This window comes from Chrysemys picta, chromosome 3 (assembly GCF_011386835.1).
Source record: "Chrysemys picta bellii isolate R12L10 chromosome 3, ASM1138683v2, whole genome shotgun sequence".
Classification (NCBI taxonomy): Eukaryota; Metazoa; Chordata; order Testudines; family Emydidae; genus Chrysemys; species Chrysemys picta.
The window spans coordinates 1,445,304-1,468,655 of NC_088793.1; the positions used below are offsets into that span (position 1 = coordinate 1,445,304).

The 23,352-nt window shown below is 64.3% G+C and overlaps 2 protein-coding genes across 2 annotated transcripts in view; one reads left to right on the forward strand and one right to left on the reverse strand.

The window, feature by feature from the left end:
- EMILIN1 (elastin microfibril interfacer 1) overlaps nucleotides 1–23,352 on the forward strand; it is a 27,823-nt gene continuing 4,471 nt past the window's right edge. The window contains 7 exon segments of the mRNA XM_065590032.1: nucleotides 1–178; nucleotides 180–227; nucleotides 229–320; nucleotides 4,445–4,570; nucleotides 18,219–18,427; nucleotides 20,404–22,440; nucleotides 22,741–22,848. Of these exon segments, the coding sequence (XP_065446104.1) occupies nucleotides 134–178; nucleotides 180–227; nucleotides 229–320; nucleotides 4,445–4,570; nucleotides 18,219–18,427; nucleotides 20,404–22,440; nucleotides 22,741–22,848 (2,665 nt within the window). The 5' untranslated portion in view covers nucleotides 1–133.
- On the reverse strand, nucleotides 5,446–11,375 carry LOC135982610 (uncharacterized). The gene has a single exon (XM_065590031.1). It carries the CDS (start codon nucleotides 10,618–10,620, stop codon nucleotides 5,761–5,763), a length of 4,860 nt encoding a protein of 1,619 aa, XP_065446103.1. The 5' UTR covers nucleotides 10,621–11,375; the 3' UTR covers nucleotides 5,446–5,760.

Consider the following 23,352-nt stretch of genomic DNA (forward strand, 5'->3'; position numbering starts at 1 on the left):
GGGCCGGCCCAGGCGCTGGAGGGGGAGGGTGGAGGAGAGGCCAGCCCCAGCGTGGGGACGTGTGGATGGCGAGGGGAGCCGTGGCTGAGCCATGAGCGACTGAGCGGGACGGCCCGACGCCTTCGCGCCCAGCATGGCCGTGGGGTGGCTCTGGGGCAGCTTCTGCTGCCTCCTGGCCGGGGGTGGCCTGGGCCGCCAACTACCCGCCCCGCTACAGCCTCTACACCGGGGGGGGCCGTGCCCCTGAGCCAGGGCCCGGTCCCCGCTGCCCAGGGGAGCTCGCAGGCACAGCCAGGCGCCCGGGCCGCCAGCCGGCACAGGTAAGGGGCCGCGCCGGGGCGGGCGGGTGCCACTGGCAAAGTGTGGGGGGGTAGGCTGGTCCCACAGCTGAGAGCTGAGCCCGGGGCAGCCGTGGGGCGCTTACCCTGCCCCTCTGGCCCAGGGGTCGGGGATGCCGAGGGGCCTGGGCCCGTGGGGCAGGGGGCATCTCAGTGTGATCCCTGGCAGCCCGGGGGCGCCGTGGGGCCTGGCCCCAAGGGCCCCGCTCGCTGGAGGCAGGGAGCTCGGTGACCTGGAGTGGGAGGGCGGCTGTGGGCCCTGAGGGGCACCCTGGGGTACCCCATCTGGCCTTGGACAAGAGGTCCCAGCACAAGAGCTGGGAGGGCACCCGGGGGCTCCCCCACCCCATGGAGATGAGGAGGTGCCTGGGCTGGAGGGGGCACCCTGGGGACCCCCCAGGGCAGGGGGACCAGTCTCCTTATGGCTCATTTTGTGGGGTTCGGCCCAGCTGCTGCAGGAGTCAGCCATGGCTGAGGGCGGCACATCTTGGGGCCAGGTCACTTTGGGATGGGGTCTGTCTGGCAGCCCCTGGGCACAGTGCCGCCTCAGGTGGGTCACAGCCCTGCTCCGTGCCTCAGTTTCCCCAGGCACAGAATCGGGGAGTGACACTGACCTGGGACATGCGCAGATTCCTGAGTGTGAGGCACATGGAGAGCCTCAGACCGGGGCGGGGGGGGAGGGAGGTGTGGTGTGGGGGGGGGCGGGGGGTAGGGAGGAGTTGGTGAGGTGGGGGGATTGGGAAGTGGGGGGAGCAGGGGGAGGGAGGAGTGGGGGGCAGGGTGAGTGGGGAGAGAGGGAGGAGTGGGTGGGTGGGGGAGCCAGAGGACACGAGGAGTGGGGGGCAGAGGGGAGGGTGGTGGGGGAGCAGGGGGAGAGGGAGGGAGGTGGGGGGCTCGGGGAGAGGGAGGCGGGGGGCTCGGCTGTGCGTGGACATTCTCAGCAGCACGTGTGTCTGGTGGGGGGGGGTGCTTGGGATGGTCGGGGGATGACCACCCGCGTGTGGGGGAGGCTCTGTGGGGGACAGGGGAGAGGATGTGGCCCCCCCGGCCTGGGGTCCCCCAGGGCTGCAGTGCGTTGACAGGGGCGCTGGGGGGTTCTGGAGCACCGACTGGCCCCCCGCCCCCACAGGCCAGGCCCAGGCACCCCCCATGTGCCCTGCTCTCGGGGCGCCCGCGGCAGCCTGGGGTGTGGGGCAATGGGGAAGCGCTGCGTGAGCCTGGCCTGGGCTGGCCTCACGCCAGCCCCGAGCGAGAGGGGCCCAGGGCGTGTGAAGCCACAGCCAGATGGAGCCTGCAGGGGGAGGGGGGGCACTATCAGGGGGCAGGAGGATGGGGGCACTGTCAGGGGCAGGGGGACGGGCACTGTGGGGGGGCAGGGGGACGGGGGGCTTTGTCTGGCAGGGGGATGGGGGGCACTGTCGGGGGGTAGGGGGAGGGGCACTGTCAGGGGGAGGGGGGCACTGTTGGGCAGGGGGAGGGGCACTGTCGGGGGCAGGGGAACGGGGGCTTTGTTGGGCAGGGGGATGGGGGGCACTGTCGGAGTGGGTGGGGGAGGGGCACTGTCAGGGGGAGGGGGCACTGTCGGGCAGGGGGGCGGGGGCACTGTTGGGGGGCAGGGGGAGGGCGGGCACTGTCGAGGGGGAGGGGAAGGGGCACTGTCGGGGGCAGGGGGATGGGGGGCACTATCAGGGGGCACTGTCAGCGGCAGGGGGCGGGGGCTTTGTCGGGCAGGGGGATGGGGGGCACTGTCGGGGGGGTAGGGGGAGGGGCACTGTCAGGGGGAGGGGGGCACTGTTGGGCAGGGGGAGGGGGGGCACTGTCGGGGGGCAGGGGGAAGGGCACTGTCAGGGGCAGGGGGAGGGGGGGCACTGTCGGGCAGGGGGACGGGGGCACTGTCGGGGGGTAGGGGGAGGGGCACTGGCAGGGGGAGGGGGCACTGTCGGGCAGGGGGACGGGTCACTGTCGAGGGGGGGGAGGGGCACTCCCGGGCAAGGGGGCGGCTGACTCTGGCCTTGGCGTCTCCGCTGAGCTGCAGCCACCTCACCCGCAGGGCCAGGGCAGCCGCCCGGGGGCGGGACCCTCGGCCTCGCTGGGCACCGGCCTGGGCACTGTGTTCCCGGCAAGGGCCGTGCCAGCCGCAGCGGGCAGCCCCTGCCAGCGCCCCGGGGCAGCCTCGGCCGGGCGGGGCAGAGCGGGACCCAGCCCCACCCAGCCCGGGAGGTGGTGGGGCAGCCAGACACCCCAGGGGCTGGCAGGGGGGTAGGGGTGCAGTGCCCAGCGCTCCTGTGGGGAGCCCTGGGCAGGGAGCAGCTGGCTGGGCCCCCCGCAAAGCTGTGACAGGAGGAGGGGTTGGGGAGGCTTAGTGACCCACAGGACATGGACAGGCCCCCCTCGCTCCCCAGCCTGGCCTGGCCCCATGCTCTGACTGGCCCGTTCGGTGCCTGCCAGAGGGGACTGGGCCATGGGTAGCTCTGTGCACCACCCGGGCCCATCTCGGCCCCATGGGCTGCTCTCTGGGGCAGGGACGCCCCCACCCTGGCGACGCAGGGACACCCCAGCAGGTCCGTGCCCAGCGCAGTGGGGGGCATTGCTCTGTAGGACACCCTGCGGGGCCGGGGAGTCCTAGCTGCGGGGGGGGGGGTGGGGGGGCGGGGAGAACAGGCCGCAGGCGTGGGGCAGCCCCGCACTCGGGACAGGAAGGGAAGCGGCTTGTGTCCAAGAGCAGGAATTTGGGAGGGAGGCTGGGATCCCGCCAGGCCCCAGGAACACGCCAGGAGCGACAGCCGGGTCTGGGAGCGCAGAGCCCCTTGCGGAGCCCCCCGCCCTGACCCCCGGCTGGGTCTGTGTTTGCTCACCAGAAAGTCTCCCCCCCCCCCCCCCAGAACTGCCAGCACCGGGGGGGGGGGTGTGTCTCCCCCGCAGCATGGTGTGGGGGCTACACCCCCGGAGCTATGCAGGGGACGGGCAGGGGCCCAGCCTCCCCAGAGCCCCCAGGCTCCCCCTGTTTTCATGGCAGCCAGGGCCTATGGGGCAGGTCTGTGCCCCCGCCCCCCCTGCTGGCCCAGCCCCCCCAGCCCTGCAATGATTAACCAGCCCGGCTCCAGCTGCTCAGGGCCGGGGCTCAGGGAAGGGGCTGCAGCCGGCTTGGCCCGGCTGGCCCCGGGGAGACAGGGCAGTGGCTCGGGGGCACAGGGGAGACCCAGGCTGGGAGCAGGGAGCTGCCTGGGAAAGGGCTGGGCCCCATTGAACCCATGAGGCGATGGGGCTGGCTGGGGGGTGCCCCATGGGAATCACCTCATGGGCCCCTGGCACAGCCTTCCCCCACCCGCCCAAATGCCCCCTGGTGCCAGGGCTAGCCGTGCCCCAGCCCCCCAGCCAGTGGGTTCCTGCAGTAAGAGCCCCAGTGGGGCAGACAGTCCTGCTGCCACCCCACAGTGTAGTAGGGGCCTGGCAGCCACCCACCTGGCGGGACGACTCTGGGCTGGAGAGGCTGTGGGGGGGGCGAGGGGGGGCAGAATTGGCCTTTGCCCCAAGTTCCTGGGAGTCTCGGGGGAGGGCAAGGCACCTCCTGCCCCCCTCCCCTGAGTCACCCTGCTCGTGACCCTGCTGGTTCCCCTCTGTGATCAAAGGGGCTGGCTGCTGCCAGGGGCATGGGGCAGGGCAGAGATCAAAGGGAGTGGGGGGGGGGCCTGTAACAGGCTCATGGTCCCATTAGCAGCGAGCTGTGACCAGCTCCGACCGGGCAGGGGCTCCTGCACCAGGGCGGGGGGCTCGCTGCACCAGGGCGGGGGGCTCGCTGCCTTGGGGGGGGCTCGCTGCACTGGGGGGAAGGGGGACTCGCTGCCTTGGGGGGGCTCGTTGCACGGTGGGGGCTCGCTGCACTGGGGGGAAGGGAGGGCTCACTGCACCAGGGCGGGGGGCTCGCTGCACTGGGGGGAAGGGAGGGCTCACTGCACCAGGGCGGGGGGCTTGCTGCACTGGGGGGAAGGGAGGGCTCACTGCACCAGGGCGGGGGGGGCTCGCTGCACTGGGGGGGGGGCTGCTGTACGTAGGGGGCAGGGGATGCATCTTGTGCCTGCTGGGCCTGACGCTCACGCCTGCTGCAGGAACTGGTGCGCCTACGTGGTGACGCGCACGGTGAGCTGCGTGGTGGAGGACGGCGTGGACACCTTCGTCAAACCCGACTACCAGCCCTGTGGGTGGGGGCAGCTCCAGTGCCCGCGCATTGTGACGTGAGTGTGGGGGCAAGGGCCCCGGGGGCTGTGGGTCGGGAGTGAGGGGCTCCGGCAGGGCTGGGGGGAGCCCAGGGCTGGGACAGGAGGGGCTGCGGGTCGGGAGTGAGGGGCACCGGCAGAGCTGGGGGGCCCAGGGCTGGGCTGGCAGGGGCTGCGGGTCGGGAGTGAGGGGCACCGGCAGAGCTGGGGGGGGGGGCAGGGCTGGGCTGGCAGGGGCTGCGGGTCGGGAGTGAGGGGCTCCGGCAGGGCTGGGGGTAGCCCAGGGCTGGGACAGCAGGGGCTGCAGGTCGGGAGTGAGGGGCACCGGCAGGGCTCGGGGGGGCAGGGCTGGGCTGGCAGGGGCTGCGGGTCGGGAGTGAGGGGCACTGGCAGGGCTCGGGGGGTCAGGGCTGGGCTGGCAGAGGCTGCGGGTCGGGAGTGAGGGGCACTGGCAGGGCTCGGGGGGGCAGGACTGGGCTGGCAGGGGGCTGCAGGCCGGGAACCGTGTGTGCGTAGCCCCTGTGCCTGGCTCTGTCCTGGCCAAGATACAGATGTTCTGGGCTGGGGCCTTGTGCTGCTCTGTGGGGCGGGGGGAGGGGCTGGGGGGCAGGGAGCTGCCAGCGGACGGAAGCTCACTGACCTCAGTGCTGTAGCAGGGCCGGCGAGAGATGGGAGGACTGACCCTGGGGAGGGAAAGGAGGGGAGTGGGGAATCTGGGGGCCCTTGCCGGGCAGTTGGGCGCCTGCAGAGCAGAGGCGTGGGGTTCGGTGCGTGGCTGGTGCCTGGTGGGGGTCCTGGTCTCCATGGAGGGAACGAGGTGTTGCGGATTGTGGGGGAGTTAGGGCCCTGCACCCCTCTTCCCGAGATTCACTGCGACTCTCAGCCAACCAGTAAAGCAGAAGGTTTATTTAAGGACAGGAACACAGTCTCAAGCAGAGCGTGTAGGTACGACCAGACCCCCTCAATTAGGTCCCTCTGGGAGGTTCAGGGAGCTTAGACCCCAGCTTGGGGTTCCCTGAGTTGTCCCACCCAGCCCCAACCGAAACTAAACTCCCAACTCCTCCCGCTGCTCCTCTCCTTTGTTCAGTCTCCCGGGCAGAAGGTGTTAATTCTCCCCACCCCCGTTCCTGGCTCAGGTTACAGCTCAGGTAGCTTCCTTCAAGGGAAGTCCCACATCCCCACTGCAACCCCCCTGCAACATTCCCAGGTCAAATCTGCCCTGCTCCCTGCTCCGTCACATCTCTCCCCCCTTCGAGACTGAACTGAGCGGGGTCACTCTGACCAGTGACCTGGGGAAGTTCAGGGCTCCCTCTCCGGGACAATGCATCCGCTATCAGGTTGTCACGTCCCTTCACATGGACCACGTCCATGTCATAATCCTGCAGGAGCAGGCTCCATCTCAGGAGCTTGGCGTTGGCTCCTTTCATCTGGTGCAGCCAGGTCAGGGGAGAGTGGTCGGTGTGCACGGTGAAGTGACGCCCAAAGAGATATGGCTCTAGTTTCTTGAGGGCCCACACCATGGCCAGGCATTCCTTCTCGATGGCCGCGTAGTTCTGCTCCCGGGGTAGTAACTTCTTGCTCAGGTACACGATGGGGTGTCTCTCCCCCTTTTCATCCTCCTGCATTAACACCGCCCCCAGTCCTGTGTCTGAGGCGTCGGTGAACACCATAAAGGGCTTGTCAAAGTCTGGGTTTGCCAGAACTGGGCCACTGACCAGAGCCTCCTTCAGCGCCCGGAGAGCCTCCTGGCACTCCTCGGTCCAGACCACTTTGTCTGGCTTCCCCTTCTTGCACAGCTCAGTGATGGGGGCGGCTATGGCGCTAAAGTGGGGCACGAACCTCCGATAGTATCCTGCCATCCCAATAAAGGCTTGGACCTGCTTTTTGGTTTGAGGAGCGGGCCAGTCTCTGATCACCTCCACTTTGGCTGGTTCCGGCTTTAGGCAGCCGCTTCCCACCCGGTGGCCTAGGTAGGATACCTCAGCCATCCCCACCTTGCACTTCTCCGGTTTTACGGTCAGCCCAGCCTTCTGGAGTCGGTCCAGCACTTGTCTAACCTGGGATATGTGGTCCTCCCAGGTCTGGCTAAAGACACAGATGTCATCGATATACGCCACGGCAAAACTCTCCATCCCCCTCAGTAGCTGATCCACCAGGCGCTGGAAGGTGGCCGGCGCTCCCTTGAGGCCGAAGGGCAGGGTCAGGAACTCATAGAGCCCCAGAGGGGTGACAAAGGCCGATTTCAGCCTGGCATCTGCATCCAGCGGCACTTGCCAATAGCCCTTTGTAAGATCCATGGTGGTAAGGTACCGAGCACCTCCCAGCTTGTCTAGGAGCTCGTCCGGCCTGGGCATGGGGTAGGCATCGGCTACAGTGATGGCATTGAGCTTCCGATAGTCCACACAGAACCGGATCGACCCGTCCTTTTTGGGGACCAGCACCACCGGCGAGGCCCAAGGGCTGGAAGACGGCTGGATCACCCCCAAAGCCAGCATGTCATTGACCTCTCTTTCCAGGTCCTGAGCAGTTTTCCCTGTGGCTCGGAAGGGGGAGCATTTTATAGGCGGGTGCGATCCTGTCTGCACCCGGTGGACAGTCAGATTAGTGCGTCCAGGCTGGTTGGAAAACAGCTGCTGGTACAGATGCAGCACCCCTCCGATCTCAGCTCGCTGGGCAGGGGTTAGCCGATCAGAGAGGGGAATTGCTTCCAGGGGGAAGCCAACTCTTGTCCCAGGGAATAGATCTACTAAAGGGTCATCTCCCTGCCCCTCCCACTGTCCACACACGGCCAATACCATATTCCCCCTGTCATAATATGGCTTCATCATATTCACATGGTACACCCGGTGGTGGTGTGCCCGGTTCGACAGCTCCACCACATAGTTTACCTCGTTTAGTTGCTTGACAACCTTGAAGGGCCCTTCCCAGGCGGCCTGGAGTTTGTTTTTCCTCACGGGGATGAGGACCATCACCTGATCCCCAGTGGCGAAGGCGCGGGCCCGTGCTGTGCGGTCATACCAGACCTTCTGCTTCCTCTGGGCTCTGGCCAGATTCTCCCTGGCCAGGCCCATGAGCTCGGCAAGTCGTTCCCGGAAGGTCAGGACATACTCCACCACCGACTGTCCGTCAGGAGTGGCCTTCCCCTCCCATTCGTCTCTCATCAGGTCCAGGGGCCCCCTTACCCGCCTTCCATATAACAGTTCGAAAGGCGAAAACCCGGTAGACTCCTGGGGTACCTCCCTGTACGCAAACAGCAGGTGAGGTAAGTACTTGTCCCAGTCCTGCGGGTGCTGATTCATAAATGTTTTCAGCATCATTTTTAGCGTCCCATTGAACCTCTCCACCAGCCCGTTGGATTGGGGGTGATATGCTGAGGCCCAGTTGTGCCGGACCCCACATCTCTCCCACAAGCACCGGAGTAGGGCCGACATGAAGTTGGACCCTTGGTCCGTCAAGACTTCCTTGGGGAACCCCACTCGGCTGAAAATGGTCAGCAGCGCATCCGCCACAGTGTCTGCTTCAATGGACGATAAGGGCACTGCCTCGGGGTAGCGGGTGGCGAAATCGACCACCACCAGGATGTATTTCTTCCCAGACCGGGTCGTCTTGCTGAGAGGTCCCACTATGTCCATGGCCACCTTCTGGAAAGGCTCCTCTATGATGGGCAAAGGTCTCAATGCTGCCTTCCCCTTGTCCCGGGCCTTCCCCACCCTCTGGCAGGGGTCACAGGATCGGCAGTACTGCCGGACGTTGGTGAAGACCCCGGGCCAGTAAAAGTTCTGTAGCAGCCTCTGCCTGGTGCGCCGGATCCCCTGGTGCCCTGCGAGAGGGATGTCATGGGCCAGGTACAGTAGCTTGTGGCGAAACTTCTGGGGAACCACCAGCTGCCTCCTGATCCCCCACGACTCCACTTCCCCCGGGGGAGCCCACTCTCGGTACAGGAACCCCTTCTCCCACAGGAACCTCTCCTTGCATCCTCTCCTCATGGTCTGTCCCACACTGAGGTCAGCCAGGCCCCTTAGCTTCCGCAGGGAGGGGTCCTTCTGCAACTCGGCCTGGAACTCGGCGGCTGAGGAAGGGATGGGGACCTGCTCCCTCTCGTCGGCTGGGTCGGAAGCCCCAGCCACCCCGCGGCCTGTCCTTGGGTGTTCCCTCCCCACCCGGGAAGGGTTCGGTGCCTCCGGTGGGACATCCTTCCCAAGGTCAGGGCGTAGTGCCCCTCGCCGGCTCTGGCTACGGGTCACGACTAAGGCGGTCTGGGGGCTGCTTGGCCAGTCCTCTAGGTCCCCCCCCATCAACACCTCAGTGGGCAAATGGTGGTGCACTCCCACGTCCTTGGGGCCCTCCTTGGCCCCCCATTTCAGGTGTACCCTCGCTACGGGAACCTTGAATGGGGTCCCGCCCACCCCGGTCAGGGTCAGGAAGGTGTTGGGCACCACCCGATCTGGGGCCACCACCTCGGGCCGGGCCAGTGTCACCTCTGCGCCCGTGTCCCAGTATCCATAAACTTTCTTCCCATCCACCTCCAGGGGAACAAGGCACTCGCTCCGCAGGGACAGCCCCGCGCCAACCCTGTAAACGGAGAACTTTGAATCCGGAGCATCTGGCCCTCCAGAGAAGCTGGCCGGGGGCCCTTCTCTCTCTTGAGCAGTTGATAAGCTGCCAGCCCCTCTTGCGTGGGAAGCCTGCCCCTCGTCCGTCTGGGCCTCTACCAAGTTAACCCGGTGCGGGTTCGGTCTGCTCAGTCTGTCCTTGAGCTTGGGGCACTGGGCCCGAACGTGGCCTCTTCGGCCGCAGTAATAGCAGCTCAGGTCCCGTGGATCCCCTCGAGCCGGTCGGTTGTCCCTGATGCTGGGCCTTCCCCGTGGGAGGGGATTCCCCATATTCCCCCTTTGGGAGGTCCCAGGGTGACTCTCTCTCTGCATCGCGGCGGGCCTGTTCCTTTGGGGCTCCTCCCTGCCACCCCCTGACCGGCTCTTTACAAACTCATCAGCCAGCTGCCCGGCGTGTCGCGGGTTCTCTGGCTTTCTGTCCACCAACCACAGCCTCAGGTCGGATGGGCACCGCCCATACAGTTGCTCCAGTACCAGCAGTTTAATCAGGTCCTCCTTCGTCTGGGCCCCACCAGCCCACTTGCTGGCGTATCTTTCCATGCGGACGGCTAGTTGCAAATAGGAGATCTCAGGGGTTTTATCTTGACTCCGGAACCTTTCCCGGTACATCTCAGGAGTCAGCCCAAACTCACGTAGCAGGGCCTTTTTGAATAGTTCGTAGTCCCCTTTCTCTGCCTCTCCCAGTTGGCGGTACAATGCCACGGATTTGGGGTCCAGTAAGGGGGTAAGGACCCGGAGTCTGTCCGCGGGATCCACCCGGTGCAGCTCGCAGGCCGTCTCAAAGGCCTCCAGGAAGTCATCCATGTCCTCCCCCTCCTTGTATGGGGCCATGATGCACTTATCAAAGCTCCGTGCAGTCCTGGGTCCCCCCTCACTCACCGCAGCCGGGGGTTCGCTGCCCTTCAATCTCGCCAGTTCCAGTTCATGCTGACGCTGTCTCTCATTCTCCTGTCTCTGTCTCTCTTTCTCCTCCCGTTCACGCTGATGCTGTCTCTCTTTCTCCTCCCGTTCATGCTGTCTCTGTCGTTCACGATCCTCCAGCTCTCTCAGTTTTAGCTCTTTCTCCCATTCCAGCCAATTCCGCTCCCCGGATGCCGAACGTCGCCGGGAGGATCCTCTGCTGGCCGGCGAGCTTCGCCGGGGGGACCCCCTGCTGGCCGGGGGGGTCACGGCGCCTTCGGTATTTGCTGGGCTCCTCCCCACCCTTCCCCTAGGCATAGGAAGGAGGGGTCTCGGGAAGCCCTCAGCAGCCGGCTGACCACTCCCAGCTGGGACAGACACTGGTGCCTGCGCTGCATTTGCCAGGCTGCTTCCCTGAGACACAGGGATCAGTTCATTCGCGCGATCTTCCGCCTCCAGCTGGGCAATGAGCTGTTCTTTGGTGAGCCTCCCAATGCGCAGCTGCCTCTGCTTGCACAGCTCCACCAGGTCGCTCTTAAGCCGCTTGGCATACATCTTCCTGCTGGCCACTCACCGGCCTGTGTGCTCACAGCTCCCCACAGTTCCCAGGGGGACCCCTAGTGTGCCAGCCCTTCTCGAGGTCACCACCTCTCTGCCAGGGTCGAGCTGCAGACTCCTCCGCCCCTGGGACCACTCGCTGCGATCCCCCCGGGGGACCCTGTTACTGCAAAAGTCCTTCTCGCTGGTCACACACTCCCAGGGGTAATAACCGTCTCTCTCTCACTCTTCAGCATGCCTGGTCCCCGTCAATCCCCCTTCGTTTTACTGCTCCCCAGTCACTTACTGCAGGAAGCGCCGTCCACGGGGTGCAGTAGATCCCGCCGCTGCCACCAGTTGTTGCGGATTGTGGGGGAGTTAGGGCCCTGCACCCCTCTTCCCGAGATTCACTGCGACTCTCAGCCAACCAGTAAAGCAGAAGGTTTATTTAAGGACAGGAACACAGTCTCAAGCAGAGCGTGTAGGTACGACCAGACCCCCTCAATTAGGTCCCTCTGGGAGGTTCAGGGAGCTTAGACCCCAGCTTGGGGTTCCCTGAGTTGTCCCACCCAGCCCCAACCGAAACTAAACTCCCAACTCCTCCCGCTGCTCCTCTCCTTTGTTCAGTCTCCCGGGCAGAAGGTGTTAATTCTCCCCACCCCCGTTCCTGGCTCAGGTTACAGCTCAGGTAGCTTCCTTCAAGGGAAGTCCCACATCCCCACTGCAACCCCCCTGCAACATTCCCAGGTCAAATCTGCCCTGCTCCCTGCTCCGTCACACGAGGCCAGGCGGCCTGGCATCGCCCTGTCCCTGGGCGCAGGGGGCAGAGCAGGGGACCCAGAGACAGCAGCTGCAGCTGGCCCCATCCAGTGCCCCAAGGGGATGTGCAGGGCGCCCCTAGTGGGGATGTCTGGGACCTGTTCCAGACACAGCAGCCCTGGCCCGGTCCCAGAGGTACCAGAACCTGCCCTATTTCCATGGCGCTGTTTGCCCGTCACGGCCCCACGGGGTTGGCCTCTGGGAGGAGCCGTCCCATGGGCCAGGTCCCCCAGGGGTCTCACCCTTCCTCCAGGGTGAGCCCTGCGTCCTCGCTATGTATGGGGCACCAATGCGACCGCTGCTGGGGTCCTGGGTCCAGGCCTGGTGCCCACCGCTCGAGGAAGATCCCGGAAGAGCCCGGGGAAGGATCAGAGGGTTAGAAAACCTGGCTGCCAATGAGCGACTCCAGGAGAACCCGGTCAGCCCCGCACCGCCCCAGGACCCGGCACTGCCAGCAGGCAGCCGCAGACGCAAAACCAAGACAGAGCAGGGCTGTGTAAACGTAAACTCCCAATACATCGAGGGGAAGTGAAAAAAGCTTTGCCAGGGTGAGGGGCCCGGTTCTGGGCTTGTGCTAAAAGCAGCATTTTCCCAAAGCTGCCCTGAGGCAACGTTCAGCTGGGAACATTGGGGACCCAGAGCTTTCGTTCCCGAGGGCTCGCGCCGCGGCGGCTCTGCCCAGGGTGTCAGGCGGCCGGGTTTCACCAGGACATGGGGTCAGAAAGGGACTCTGGCGGCTCTGGTAGTTGGCACGGGGCTGGCAGGCTCCCCACCCGGCTCTGCGCGGCTCCCGGAAGCAGCCGGCATGTTCCTCCAGCTCCCAGGCGTAGGGGCAGCCACGGGGCACCGCGGCCAATGGGAGCTGTGGGGGTGGCACCGGCGGAGCTGCTCCCGGCCGCCTACGAGCCAGAGGGACGTGATGCCGCTTCCTGGGAGCCGCATGAGGTAAGTGCTGCCTGGAGCCTGTACCCCTCACCCCCCCTCGCACCCCACACCCCTGCCCCAGCCCTGAGCCCCCTCCCGCACCCCAAACCCCTCATCCCCAGCCCCACCCCAGAGCCCGCACCGCCCAGCCAGAGCCCTCAGCCCCTCCTGCACCCCAACCCCCTGCCCCAGCCCTGAGCCCCCTCCTGCACCCAAACTCCCTCCCGCCCCCTGCCCCAGCCCTGAGCCCCCTCCCGCACCCCAAACCTCTCATCCCCGGCCCCACCCCAGAGCCCGCACCGCCCAGCCAGAGCCCTCACCCCCTCCTGCATCCCAACCCCCTGCCCCAGCCCTGAGCCCCCTACTGCACCCAAACTCCCTCCCGCACCCAAACTCCCTCCCGCCCCCTGCCCCAGCCCTGAGCCCCCTCCCGCACCCCAAACCTCTCATCCCCGGCCCCACCCCAGAGCCCGCACCGCCCAGCCAGAGCCCTCACCCCCTCCTGCATCCCAACCCCCTGCCCCAGCCCTGAGCCCCCTACTGCACCCAAACTCCCTCCCGCACCCAAACTCCCTGCTCCAGCCTGGAGCCCCCTCCCGCACCCCAAACCTCTCATCCCCGGCCCCACCCCAGAGCCCGCACCGCCCAGCCAGAGCCCTCACCCCCTCCTGCACCCAAACCCCCTTCCCCAGCCCTGAACCCCCTCCTGCACCCAAACCCCCTGCCCCAGCCTGGTGAAAATGAGCAAGTGAGCGAGGGTGAGTGACAGAGGGAGGGGAAATGGAAGTGGGGGGGCATGGCCTGGGAGAAGGGGTGTGGCCTCACAGAAGGGGTGGGGCAGAGGGAGGGGCTAGTGTGTTCCTTTTTCTATGATTAGAAAGTTTCTGCTAGACTTAGCTTCTCAAAGGGGAGGTTCAGGGGGGACTTGACCCCAGGGTGTAAGTACCTGGGGGTGGGGGGTGACGGTGCCCGTGGCAGCCAGCTGAGGTCACTCAATCAGGGTGAACTGCAGACAGAACGGGGCAGACAAACCCCAAACGCTGGTGGTTATTCCAATATTTAGATTTACCAACCAGCACAGAACAGCTTCTATAGGACCTCACTGGTTACTCAGAGTCCAACCAACGCAGTTCCCTTAAAGTGCCCAGCCTCAGGCCTCCGTCCAGACACACACGTCAGATATGATGATATTACTGAGAATCTTATCTCATCATATAAAAGAAAAGATTCTTCCAATCCCAAAGGATCAGCCACATATCCAGGTTCAATTATAACTTAGATCTCACCCAAAATACACGCTATAGTCAATTCTTATTAACTAAGCTAAAATTTATTAAAAAGAAAAGAGCGAGAGTGTTGGTTAAAAGATCAATATACAGACAGACTTGAATTCAATTCTTGAGGTTCAGACACAGCAGAGATGAGCTTGTAGTTGCCAAAAGTCCTTTTAGAAATAGTCCATAGGTTACACTGGTCTACAATTTTGGAGAAGTCGTCTGCTTCAGAGATAAAATGTGCTATTTATTATGTATTTTGATGTGCTGAATTCAAATATGACAATTAAAACAACTGATTGGCTACTGTTTCTAAGATATTTAAGTTTTTACATTTTATGTCTGTGTATATTGTGTAGATAGTAGAGTTTTAATCATAAATTGTAAACCTAGGTCTTTTCATGTGTTTATGGTTGCTTTACATGATAATATTTCACCTGTCCTGTTTATGTAACACTTTAAAAATCAGCAAAAGGGTTATATAAATAAAATTTATTATGAAACAAAAGGCAAAAAACTATTATGTACATAGTTTAGTCCTATTCAGTGACTTCTTGGCTTGTCTCTTGTATTCATTAAATGGAGCATCTCTTGTCACTGTCCAGCAATAGTCTGCAAGCATTGATGGGCTCCATTTGCCCTGATAGCGTTTCTCCATTGTTGCAATGTCCTGGTGAAATCGCTCGCCGTGCTCATCGCTCACTGCTCCGCAGTTCGGTGGAAAAAAATCTAGATGAGAGTGCAAAAAATGTATCTTTAGTGACATGTTGCAACCAAGGCTTTTGTATGCCTTGAGGAGGTTTTCCACCAACAACCTGTAGTTGTCTGCCTTGTTGTTGCCGAGAAAATTTATTGCCACTAACTGGAAGGCTTTCCATGCCGTCTTTTCCTTGCCACGCAGTGCATGGTCAAATGCATCATCTCGAAGAAGTTCACAAATCTGAGGACCAACAAAGACACCTTCCTTTATCTTATCTTCACTTAACCTTGGAAATTTTCCACCGAGGTACTTGAAAGCTGCTTGTGTTTTGTCAATGGCCTTGACAAAGTTCTTCATCAGACCCAGCTTGATGTGTAAGGGTGGTAACAAAATCTTCCTTGATTCAACAAGTGGTGGATGCTGAACACTATTCCTCCCAGGCTCCAATGACTGTCGGAGTGGCCAATCTTTCTTGATGTAGTGGGAATCTCTTGCACGACTATCCCATTCGCAGAGAAAACAGCAGTACTTTGTGTATCCAGTCTGCAGACCGAGCAAGAGAGCAACAACCTTCAAATCACCACAAAGCTGCCACTGATGTTGGTCATAGTTTATGCACCTCAAAAGTTGTTTCATGTTGTCATAGGTTTCCTTCATATGGACTGCATGACTAACTGGAATTGATGGCAAAACATTGCCATTATGCAGTAAAACAGCTTTAAGACTCGTCTTCGATGAATCAATGAACAGTCTCCACTCATCTGGATCGTGAACGATGTTGAGGGCTGCCATCACACCATCGATGTTGTTGCAGGCTACAGGATCACCTTCCATGAAGAAGAATGGGACACGATCCTTTTGACGGTCACGGAACATGGAAATCCTAACATCACCTGCCAGGAGATTCCACTGCTGTAGTCTGGAGCCCAACAGCTCTGCCTTACTCTTGGGTAGTTCCAAATCCCTGACAAGGTCATTCAGTTCACCTTGTGTTATGAGGTGTGGTTCAGAGGAGGAGGATGGGAGAAAATGTGGGTCCTGTGACATTGATGGTTCAGGACCAGAAGTTTCATCCTCTTCCTCTTCCTCGTCTGACTCAAGTGAGAATGATTCTGGTGCATCAGGAACTGGCAGTCCTTCTCCATGGGGTACTGGGCGTATAGCTGATGGAATATTTGGATAATGCACAGTCCACTTTTTCTTCTTTGACACACCTTTCCCAACTGTAGGCACCATGCAGAAGTAACAATTGCTGATATGATCTGTTGGCTCTCTCCAAATCATTGGCAGTGCAAAAGGCATAGATTTCCTTTTCCTGTTCAACCACTGGCGAAAATTTGTTGCACAAGTGTTGCAGCATATGTGTGGGGCCCACCTCTTGTCCTGATCTCCAATTTTGCAGCCAAAATAAAGGTGATAGGCTTTCTTAACCATAGTGGTTATACTGCGCTTTTGTGAGGCAAAAGTCACTTCACCACAAACATAACTTCTGCTATCTGCACTGTTCACACAAGTACGAGGCATCTCTGCTCACTTTGGCTAAACAGAAATGTGTCCCTTTGCAAAATCAAACACTGACAAATAAGAGAGCACGGCACTGTATGATTTCTAGAGCTGATATAGGGCAGTTTGTTCAGCAGAGCGATGTAAGCTTCGTTATGATTGCATCATCCATGACTTCTAGGAATAACATGATGCAATTCATATCATGTATGACGCAATACCAGCTTCAGATTGCATCATTCATTGTTTTGCCTAAAAAACAAGTACTGTCCAAACCCAGTCATAGATTTATTCATAGATCCAGTCAAAGATGTATTTTAGTCATTTCTGGTTTAAATTGAGATCCCTTCCCTTTATAACTCACTTATCCTCCGCCATTCCCAAGTCAAGGGTCGTATATACTGACCCAATAGCAGATCTTGAAAACTAGAGCCAATCAACAATTTTAAGCATCATTTTTGTTCTCAGTGACCCAGAATTAGTAAAGTTTGACTACATGTATTTCAGAAGCATTTTGGCTGTAGAGCAGTGTTATAGTCCAATGGGTTGCCAACTCTAATCGCACAAACCCAAACACGCTTGCCCCACCCCCTTCTCCAAGGCCTCGCCTCTGCCCCGCCCTTCCTCTGAGGCCCCGCCCCACTCTCCAGCCCCCCTCCCTCCATCACTCGCTCTCCCTCACCCTCCCTCACTTTCACGGGCTGGGACAGGGGGTTGGGGTGTGAGAGGGGCTGCGGGCTCTGGACTGGAGCCGAGGGGTTCGGAGTGTGAGAGGGAGCTCCGGGCTGAGCCTGGGGCAGGGGTTGGGGTGCAGGAGGGGGTGTGGGCTCTGGGAGGTAATTTGGGTACAGGAGGGGCCTAGGGCAGGGGTTGAGGTGCAGGAGGGGGTGAGGGGTACGGGCTCCTGGCGGACGGTGGTTACCTTGGGTGGGTCCCAGAAGCGGTGGCATGTCCGGCAGCGGCTCCTAGGCTCAGGGGCGGCCAGGCGGCTCCGTGCGCTGCCCCTGCCTGTGGGCACCGCCCCTGCAGCGACCACTGACTGCGGTTCCCCGTTCCCGGCCAATGGGAACCGCGGAGTCAGCGCTTGGGGCGGAGGCAGCATACGGAGACCCCCTGGCCCCGCCTCTGCCTAGGAGCCGCTACCAGACATGCTGGTCACTACTGGGAGCGGCACGGCGCCTGGGTAAGCAGGGGCCTGCCTTAGCCCCACTGCGCCACTGGACTGTTAGTGCCCAAAATCTCCTGCTTTGGCTTCAGCAGCCGCTGGGAGGTGGAGCCTGGTTCCGGGAGACTCCCGGCCAAGCCGGCTCCCTACAGGGCTCGTCAGGCTGGCAGAGGACGGTCGCACCGAGCCGGTGACTAGAAGCTGACACTGGGGAGAGACGGTGTCAGTTCTGGACAGCGAGAACTAACCACGGGAACAATTCACGGGGCTGGGCTGGATCCTCCATCACCAGCACATCAGCTGTTTCTCTACCAGCTCCGCTCCGGGGACAGTCTGGGGCCCTGCTGGGCAGGGGGTCAGACCAGCTCCTCACGCCGGGCCCTTCTGGCCTGGGGAGCCATGAAGTGCTGCATCTCACCTGCCATTAGCACGGGGCAGGGGCGGTGCCCCCCGGTGGGCAGCGCCGGCGTCTCACCTGCCATTAGCACGGGGCAGGGGCGGTGCCCCCCAGTGGGCAGCGCTGGCGACTCACCCGCTATCAGCACGGGGCAGGGGCGGTGCCCCCTGGTGGGCAGCGCCGGCGTCTCACCCGCTATCAGCACAGGGCAGGGGCGGTGCCCCCGGGTGGGCAGCGCCGGCGTCTCACCTGCTATCAGCATGGGACAGGGCGGCGCACCCCGGTGGGCAGTGCCGGCGTCTCACCCGCTAGCAGCACAGGGCAGGGGCGGCGCCCCCCGGTGGGCATTGCCGGCGTCTCACCCGCTATCAGCACAGGACAGGGGCGGCACACCCCGGTGGGCAGTGCCGGCGTCTCACCCGCTATCAGCACGGGGCAGGGCGGCGCACCCCGGTGGGCAGTGCCGGCGTCTCACCCGCTATCAGCACGGGGCAGGGTGGCGCCCCCTGGTGGGCAGTGCCGGCGTCTCACCCGCTATCAGCACGGGGCAGGGTGGCGCCCCCCGGTGGGCAGTGCCGGCGTTTCACCCGCTATCAGCACGGGGCAGGGGCGGCGCCCCCCGGTGGGCAGTGCCGGCGTCTCACCCGCTATCAGCACGGGGCAGGGCGGCGCCCCCTGGTGGGCAGTGCCGGCATCTCACCCGCTATCAGCACGGGGCAGGGTGGCGCCCCCTGGTGGGCAGCGCCGGCGTCTCACCCGCTATCAGCACGGGGCAGGGGCGGCGACCCCTGGTGGGCAGCGCCGGCGTCTCACCCGCTCTCCCTCTCCCTGCAGGTACCGCAGTTACCTACGGCCCCGCTACAAGGTGGCCTATAAGACGGTGTCGGACATGGAGTGGAAATGCTGCCACGGCTACTCGGGTGACGACTGCCTGGAGGGGCCGGCCCAGGGCCCCCCTCTCACCACCACCCGCCCGCGCCCCAAGCCCGGCCGCCCCACGCTCTCCGGCTTTGGGAACCCCCTGAGCGGCCTGGGCGGAGAAGGTACCGATGGCTTGGGGATGGGGGAGGGGGAGCCAGGTTTGTGTGGGGAGAGGTGAGGACCAGAGAGGGAAGGTGGGGGGGGGGCTGGTTGGGGGCAGAGTTGTGGAGTCTCTCGGCTGCCCCTGCTCCCCAGCGCCCCCTCCCTTTGCCCTCCAGACTGCACTGGCCTCAAGCCCCACTCCCAGCATGCAATGCTCCCTCTTGCCTGCGCGCCAGGCCCCATTGCATGCTGGGACCCCCCATCTCCACGGGACACAGCTGAGAGCGGCCGGTGGCCACCCGGAGCAACTGCACCCCGAAGGGAAAGGCCTCGGCCCGGCTTGGGGGCCAGGACAAGGGACCCACAGCCTCACCTCAGCTGGGGGTGATGGCCAGGGCCGTGGCTGGCTGGGGGGAGCCCGGCTCAGTGCACTCTGCTCTGCAGACTGGGGGTGTGGGGGGGGCTGGGGGGAGCCCGGCTGGTGAGGGGGGTCGGCTCAGTGCTCTGCTCTGCAGACGGGGGTGTGGGGCTGGGGGGAGCCCGGCTGGGGGGGCCCGGCTCAGTGCGCTCTGCTCTGCAGGCCGGGACGGGGCGTGTCACGGAGTCCCCAGGCAATGCTCTGGAACTGCTCCCCACAAAGCCAGGCAGGACTTTGGGGAGGCTCCTCTCCCATGGAGCAGACTGTCTTCAGGGCAAGAAGCTCACACGGCTTCACCTCCTGGGTCTGACCTTGGAGCATTCAGCATATGCCCCTCCGTGCACTTCCCACAGCGAGTTCGCCCTGGCGGGGTCCTGGGGAAGCCACAGGGTCCTGCACCCCCCACTTCGCAGTCGGACGTGACTCTCAGCCAGCCAGTAACACAGAGGTTTATTAGATGACAGGAACATGGTCTAAAACAGAGCTTGTAGGTACAGAGAACAGGACCCCTCGGCCGGGTCCATTCTGGGGCCCAGCGAGGCAGACCCCCCGTCTGCCCTCACTCCTAGTCCCCAGCTAGCTCCAAACTCCCACCCCCGTCCAGCCCCTCCCTCTCTGGGCTTTGTCTCTTTCCTGGGCCAGGAGGTCACCTGACCCCTTTGTCTCCAACACCTTCAGTGGGCACCTTTGCAGAGGAGGGGCCCAGGCCATCAGTTGCTAGGAGACAGAGTGTCGGGCATTTATGTACCCTGGCCCTTTGCTCTGCAGCAACCATACACCCTCATCCCACCACCTAGACACTTAAAACTGCATAGGGGAAACTGAGGAAAACATAAGAACAGTCCCACTTCGTCACAGAGGGGCTGGGGGGGGTCCCGGCTCAGTGCTCTGCTCTGCAGGCTGGGGGTGTGGGGGGGGCTGGGGGGAGCCCGGCTGCGGGGGGCCCGGCTCAGTGCTCTGCTCTGCAGGCTGGGGGTGGGGGCTGGGGGGAGCCCGGCTGCGGGGGGCTCGGCTCAGTGCTCTGCTCTGCAGGCTGGGGGTGTGGGGGGGGCTGAGGGGAGCCCGGCTGGGGGGGGCCCGGCTCAGTGCTCTGCTCTACAGGCTGGGGGTGGGGGTGGGGGCTGGGGGGAGCCCAGCTGGGGGGGCCCGGCTCAGTGCGCTCTGCTCTAGAGGCTGGGGGTGTGGGGGGGGCTGGGGGGAGCCCGGCTGTGGGGAGCTCGGCTCAGTGCGCTCTGCTCTGCAGGCTGGGGCTGTGGGGGGGGCTGGGGGGAGCCCAGCTCGGGGGGCCCGGCTCATTGCTCTGCTCTGCAGGCTGGGGGTGTGGGGGGGGGCTGGGGGGAGCCCGGCTGCGGGGGGCCCGGATCAGTGCTCTGCTCTACAGGCTGGGGGTGTGGGGGGGCTGGGGGGGCCCGGCTCAGTGCGCTCTGCTCTGCAGGCCGGGGGTGTGGGGAGGGCTTGGGGGGAGCCCGGCTCCGGGGGGCCCGGCTCAGTGCGCTCTGCTCTGCAGGCCAGGGGTGTGGGGGGGGCTAGGGGGAGCCCGGCTGCGGGGGGCCCGGCTCAGTGCGCTCTGCTCTGCAGGCCGGGGAGATGCGGAGAAGGTGAAGCAGCTGGAGGAGAAGGTGCAGACCCTGAGCAAGCGGCTGGAGGACCTGCAGGCCACCGCGGAGAAGCTGCTGCAGGAGGGGAGCAAGGCGGTGGAGCTCTCGCTCAATGGGAAGCAGTTGGCCGACGCGGCCGCCCAGCCCGAGATGAAGGAGACCCTCAACCAGATCCAGAGGCACCTGCAGCACCTGGACAACCGCATCTCCAGCCACGACGCCGAGCTGACCAACCTGAGCAACGGGCAGGGGCCGGGGGCCCCGCAGGGAGGGGCGCTGCTCCTGCAGGAGGTGGAGCGGCGGGTGCAGGAGTCCTGCGCTGCCTGCCTGGCGGGCAGCGAGGGGCTGCGGCGGCAGCAGGCCGAGGACCGCGAGCGCATGCGGGGCCTGGAGAAACTCATCAGCTCTGTGGACCAGCGGAACCGGGAGGCGGTGGAGAGCATCCAGAGGCACGTGAGCGCCCTGGCGGGGCGCCTGCCCGCGGAGTGCTGCTCCCAGCTGGACGAGCTGCGCGGCAGGATGGGTGACCTGGAGCGGCGGCTGGACGGCGTCTCTGGCTCCTTCACCATGCTCAACGAGCGCCTGGACCACGAGCTAGCTGGTCTGGAGCCGGCGGGGGCGGGGCGGGGCCGGCTGGTGGAGGTGGAGCGGCGTCTGAACGCCACCCAGCGCAGCCTGGAGGAGCACGACGCCCACCTGCACAGCCAGCTGGCGGGCGAGCTGAGCGGGCGGCTCAGTGGGGCCGAGGGGGAGCTCGCCAATGTGGCCGGCCAGCTGAGCGGCTTCCAGGGCCACGTTCACCAGGCCCTGGCCAACCTGAGCCAGGACGTGGAGACGCTGAAGGACAGCGTGGCTCAGAGTGTGGCTGTGGTGATGGAGCTGCAGGGCCAGGGCTGGCCGCCCCCCACGCCCCACGACCCCTCTCTGGGCAGCCAGGACTCCCAGATCAGCACCATCCTCAGTGACCTGGCGCGCCGGGTGCAGGATAACGAAGGGCAGCTGCGCACCCTGGGCTCCAACCTGCACCAGCTCAGCGGCTCCGGGGTCGGGCTGGCCGGCTCCGTGCGGGCCCTGCAGGCCGAGGGGAAGAAGCTGCGGGAGCTGGTGGGGGCCAACGGGGAGTCACTGGTGCGCCTGGGGGCTGAGATCGGCAAGCTGGAGACCCAGCTGCTGGGCACGGGGGGCAGCGCCACCGACCCTACCGCCAAGGACCTGGCGCTCTTCTTCAACCGCACGGGGGCGCGGCTGGGCCAGCTGGAGGGCGAGCTGCGGGGGCTGAGCGGCTGCAGCCAGGCCTGCGCCGCCCTGCAGGACGAGGTGGGCCGGCTGCGCGGGGAGGTGGCGGCCTGCGCTTGCCCGCTGCTGCCCAGGAAGCCGGAGCAGGGCCGGGAGCCCGTGGAGGCCCACAAGCCCCTGGACGGCTTCAGCGTCTTCGGGGGCACGTCGGCCGTGGACCTGAAGTCGCTGCAGGGCGAGCTGTCCGAGGTGATCCTGAGTTTCAGCTCCCTGAACGACACGCTGCGCGGGCTGCAGAGCACCGTGGACAAGCACCAGACCGACCTCCACGAGCTGGGCTCCACCAAGGACCGCATCATCGCCGAGATCAACAAGGTGCAGGCCGAGGCCACGGAGCGCGCGGCCGAGAGCGAGGAGCGGCTGGAGGGGGTGACGCGCCAGCTGCACCACCTGGGCGGCACCTTGCGGGGCGAGGCTGGGGAGTGCCGGCGCGCGGCCGGCAGCCTGGAGCAGCGGCTGGCCAAGCTGGAGGGCGTCTGCGAGAGGCTGGACACCGTCTCCGGCAGCCTGCGCAAGGTCAAGGAGGGGCTGAGCAAGCACGTGACGGGGCTGTGGGGCTGCCTGCAGGAGGTGAACGGCACCCTGCGTACCCACGGCGCCCTGCTCGACAAGCTGCAGGACGCCCGCCTGGGCACCGTCCACCCCCGCCTGGGCGCCCTCAACGCCTCCCTGCTGCGCCTGCAGGGCGAGGTGCACAACCTCACGCGCCAGGACCTGGCAGGTACGGCCCCCGTGCCGCCGGGCATGGGGGGCAGGGCACCAGGGGGGCAGGAGACGAGGCACCATGGGGCTGCTGGGACAGCACCGGGATGAGCACTGGCCACTGCTCCAATTGGCCCTAGGTGGGGACTGGCTGGTTCAGGGGGTGGGACCCAGGGCTCCGATCCAGGTGGGGATGCTCGGGGGGATGGGGGGGACAAGGCTCCGATCCGGGTGGGGACGCTCAGGGGGGTGGGGTGGGACCCTGGGCTCCTACTGCCCCGGGGGGGGGGCAGCTCTGACTCTCTGGGTTCTGTTGCAGGCCCCCCCGGCCCACCTGGACCCGAAGGCCCCATGGGAAGATTGGGTCCCCCAGGGCCAGCAGGGCCTGCAGGCAAGGATGGAGAACAAGGCCCCATGGGACCCCCAGGTGAGAAGCAGCCCTGCCCCACAGGGAGGAGAGTGGCTGGGTCCGTCGCAGGGTCATGCTCCCCCACAGCCCCCGGACCCCCCAGCTCTGGTTCCCGCCGCAGCCTCATGAGGGTGTCACACGGCCTGGCACCCGCCTGCCCCAGTCACCACCCGCACGGGTGTCGGCCTCACGCCTGCCGTGCCCGAGGGACCAGCCTCAGACACGGGATCCCGGCCGGGCACAGCTGATGTCTATGGGTGGGTGCCAGGGGGCAGTGCCCCACATGTCCCCCCAGCAATGGTCCGAGTGCCCAGGGGGTCACGGACCCTGAGCCGCTGCCCTGGGGACTGTGGGCCAAGCTCTCCACAGAGGAGAACCCGGCCCAGGCCATGACAACACCTCTGTCAGCCCCGGGGCCTCTTTCCTGGGTGCTCACCCTGTATATCCCCCCGCCCAGGGGCAGGCACAGTTCCCCCCCCCCACTACTGCCCATCCCATGAACAGCTCCCCCACCCCACTGCA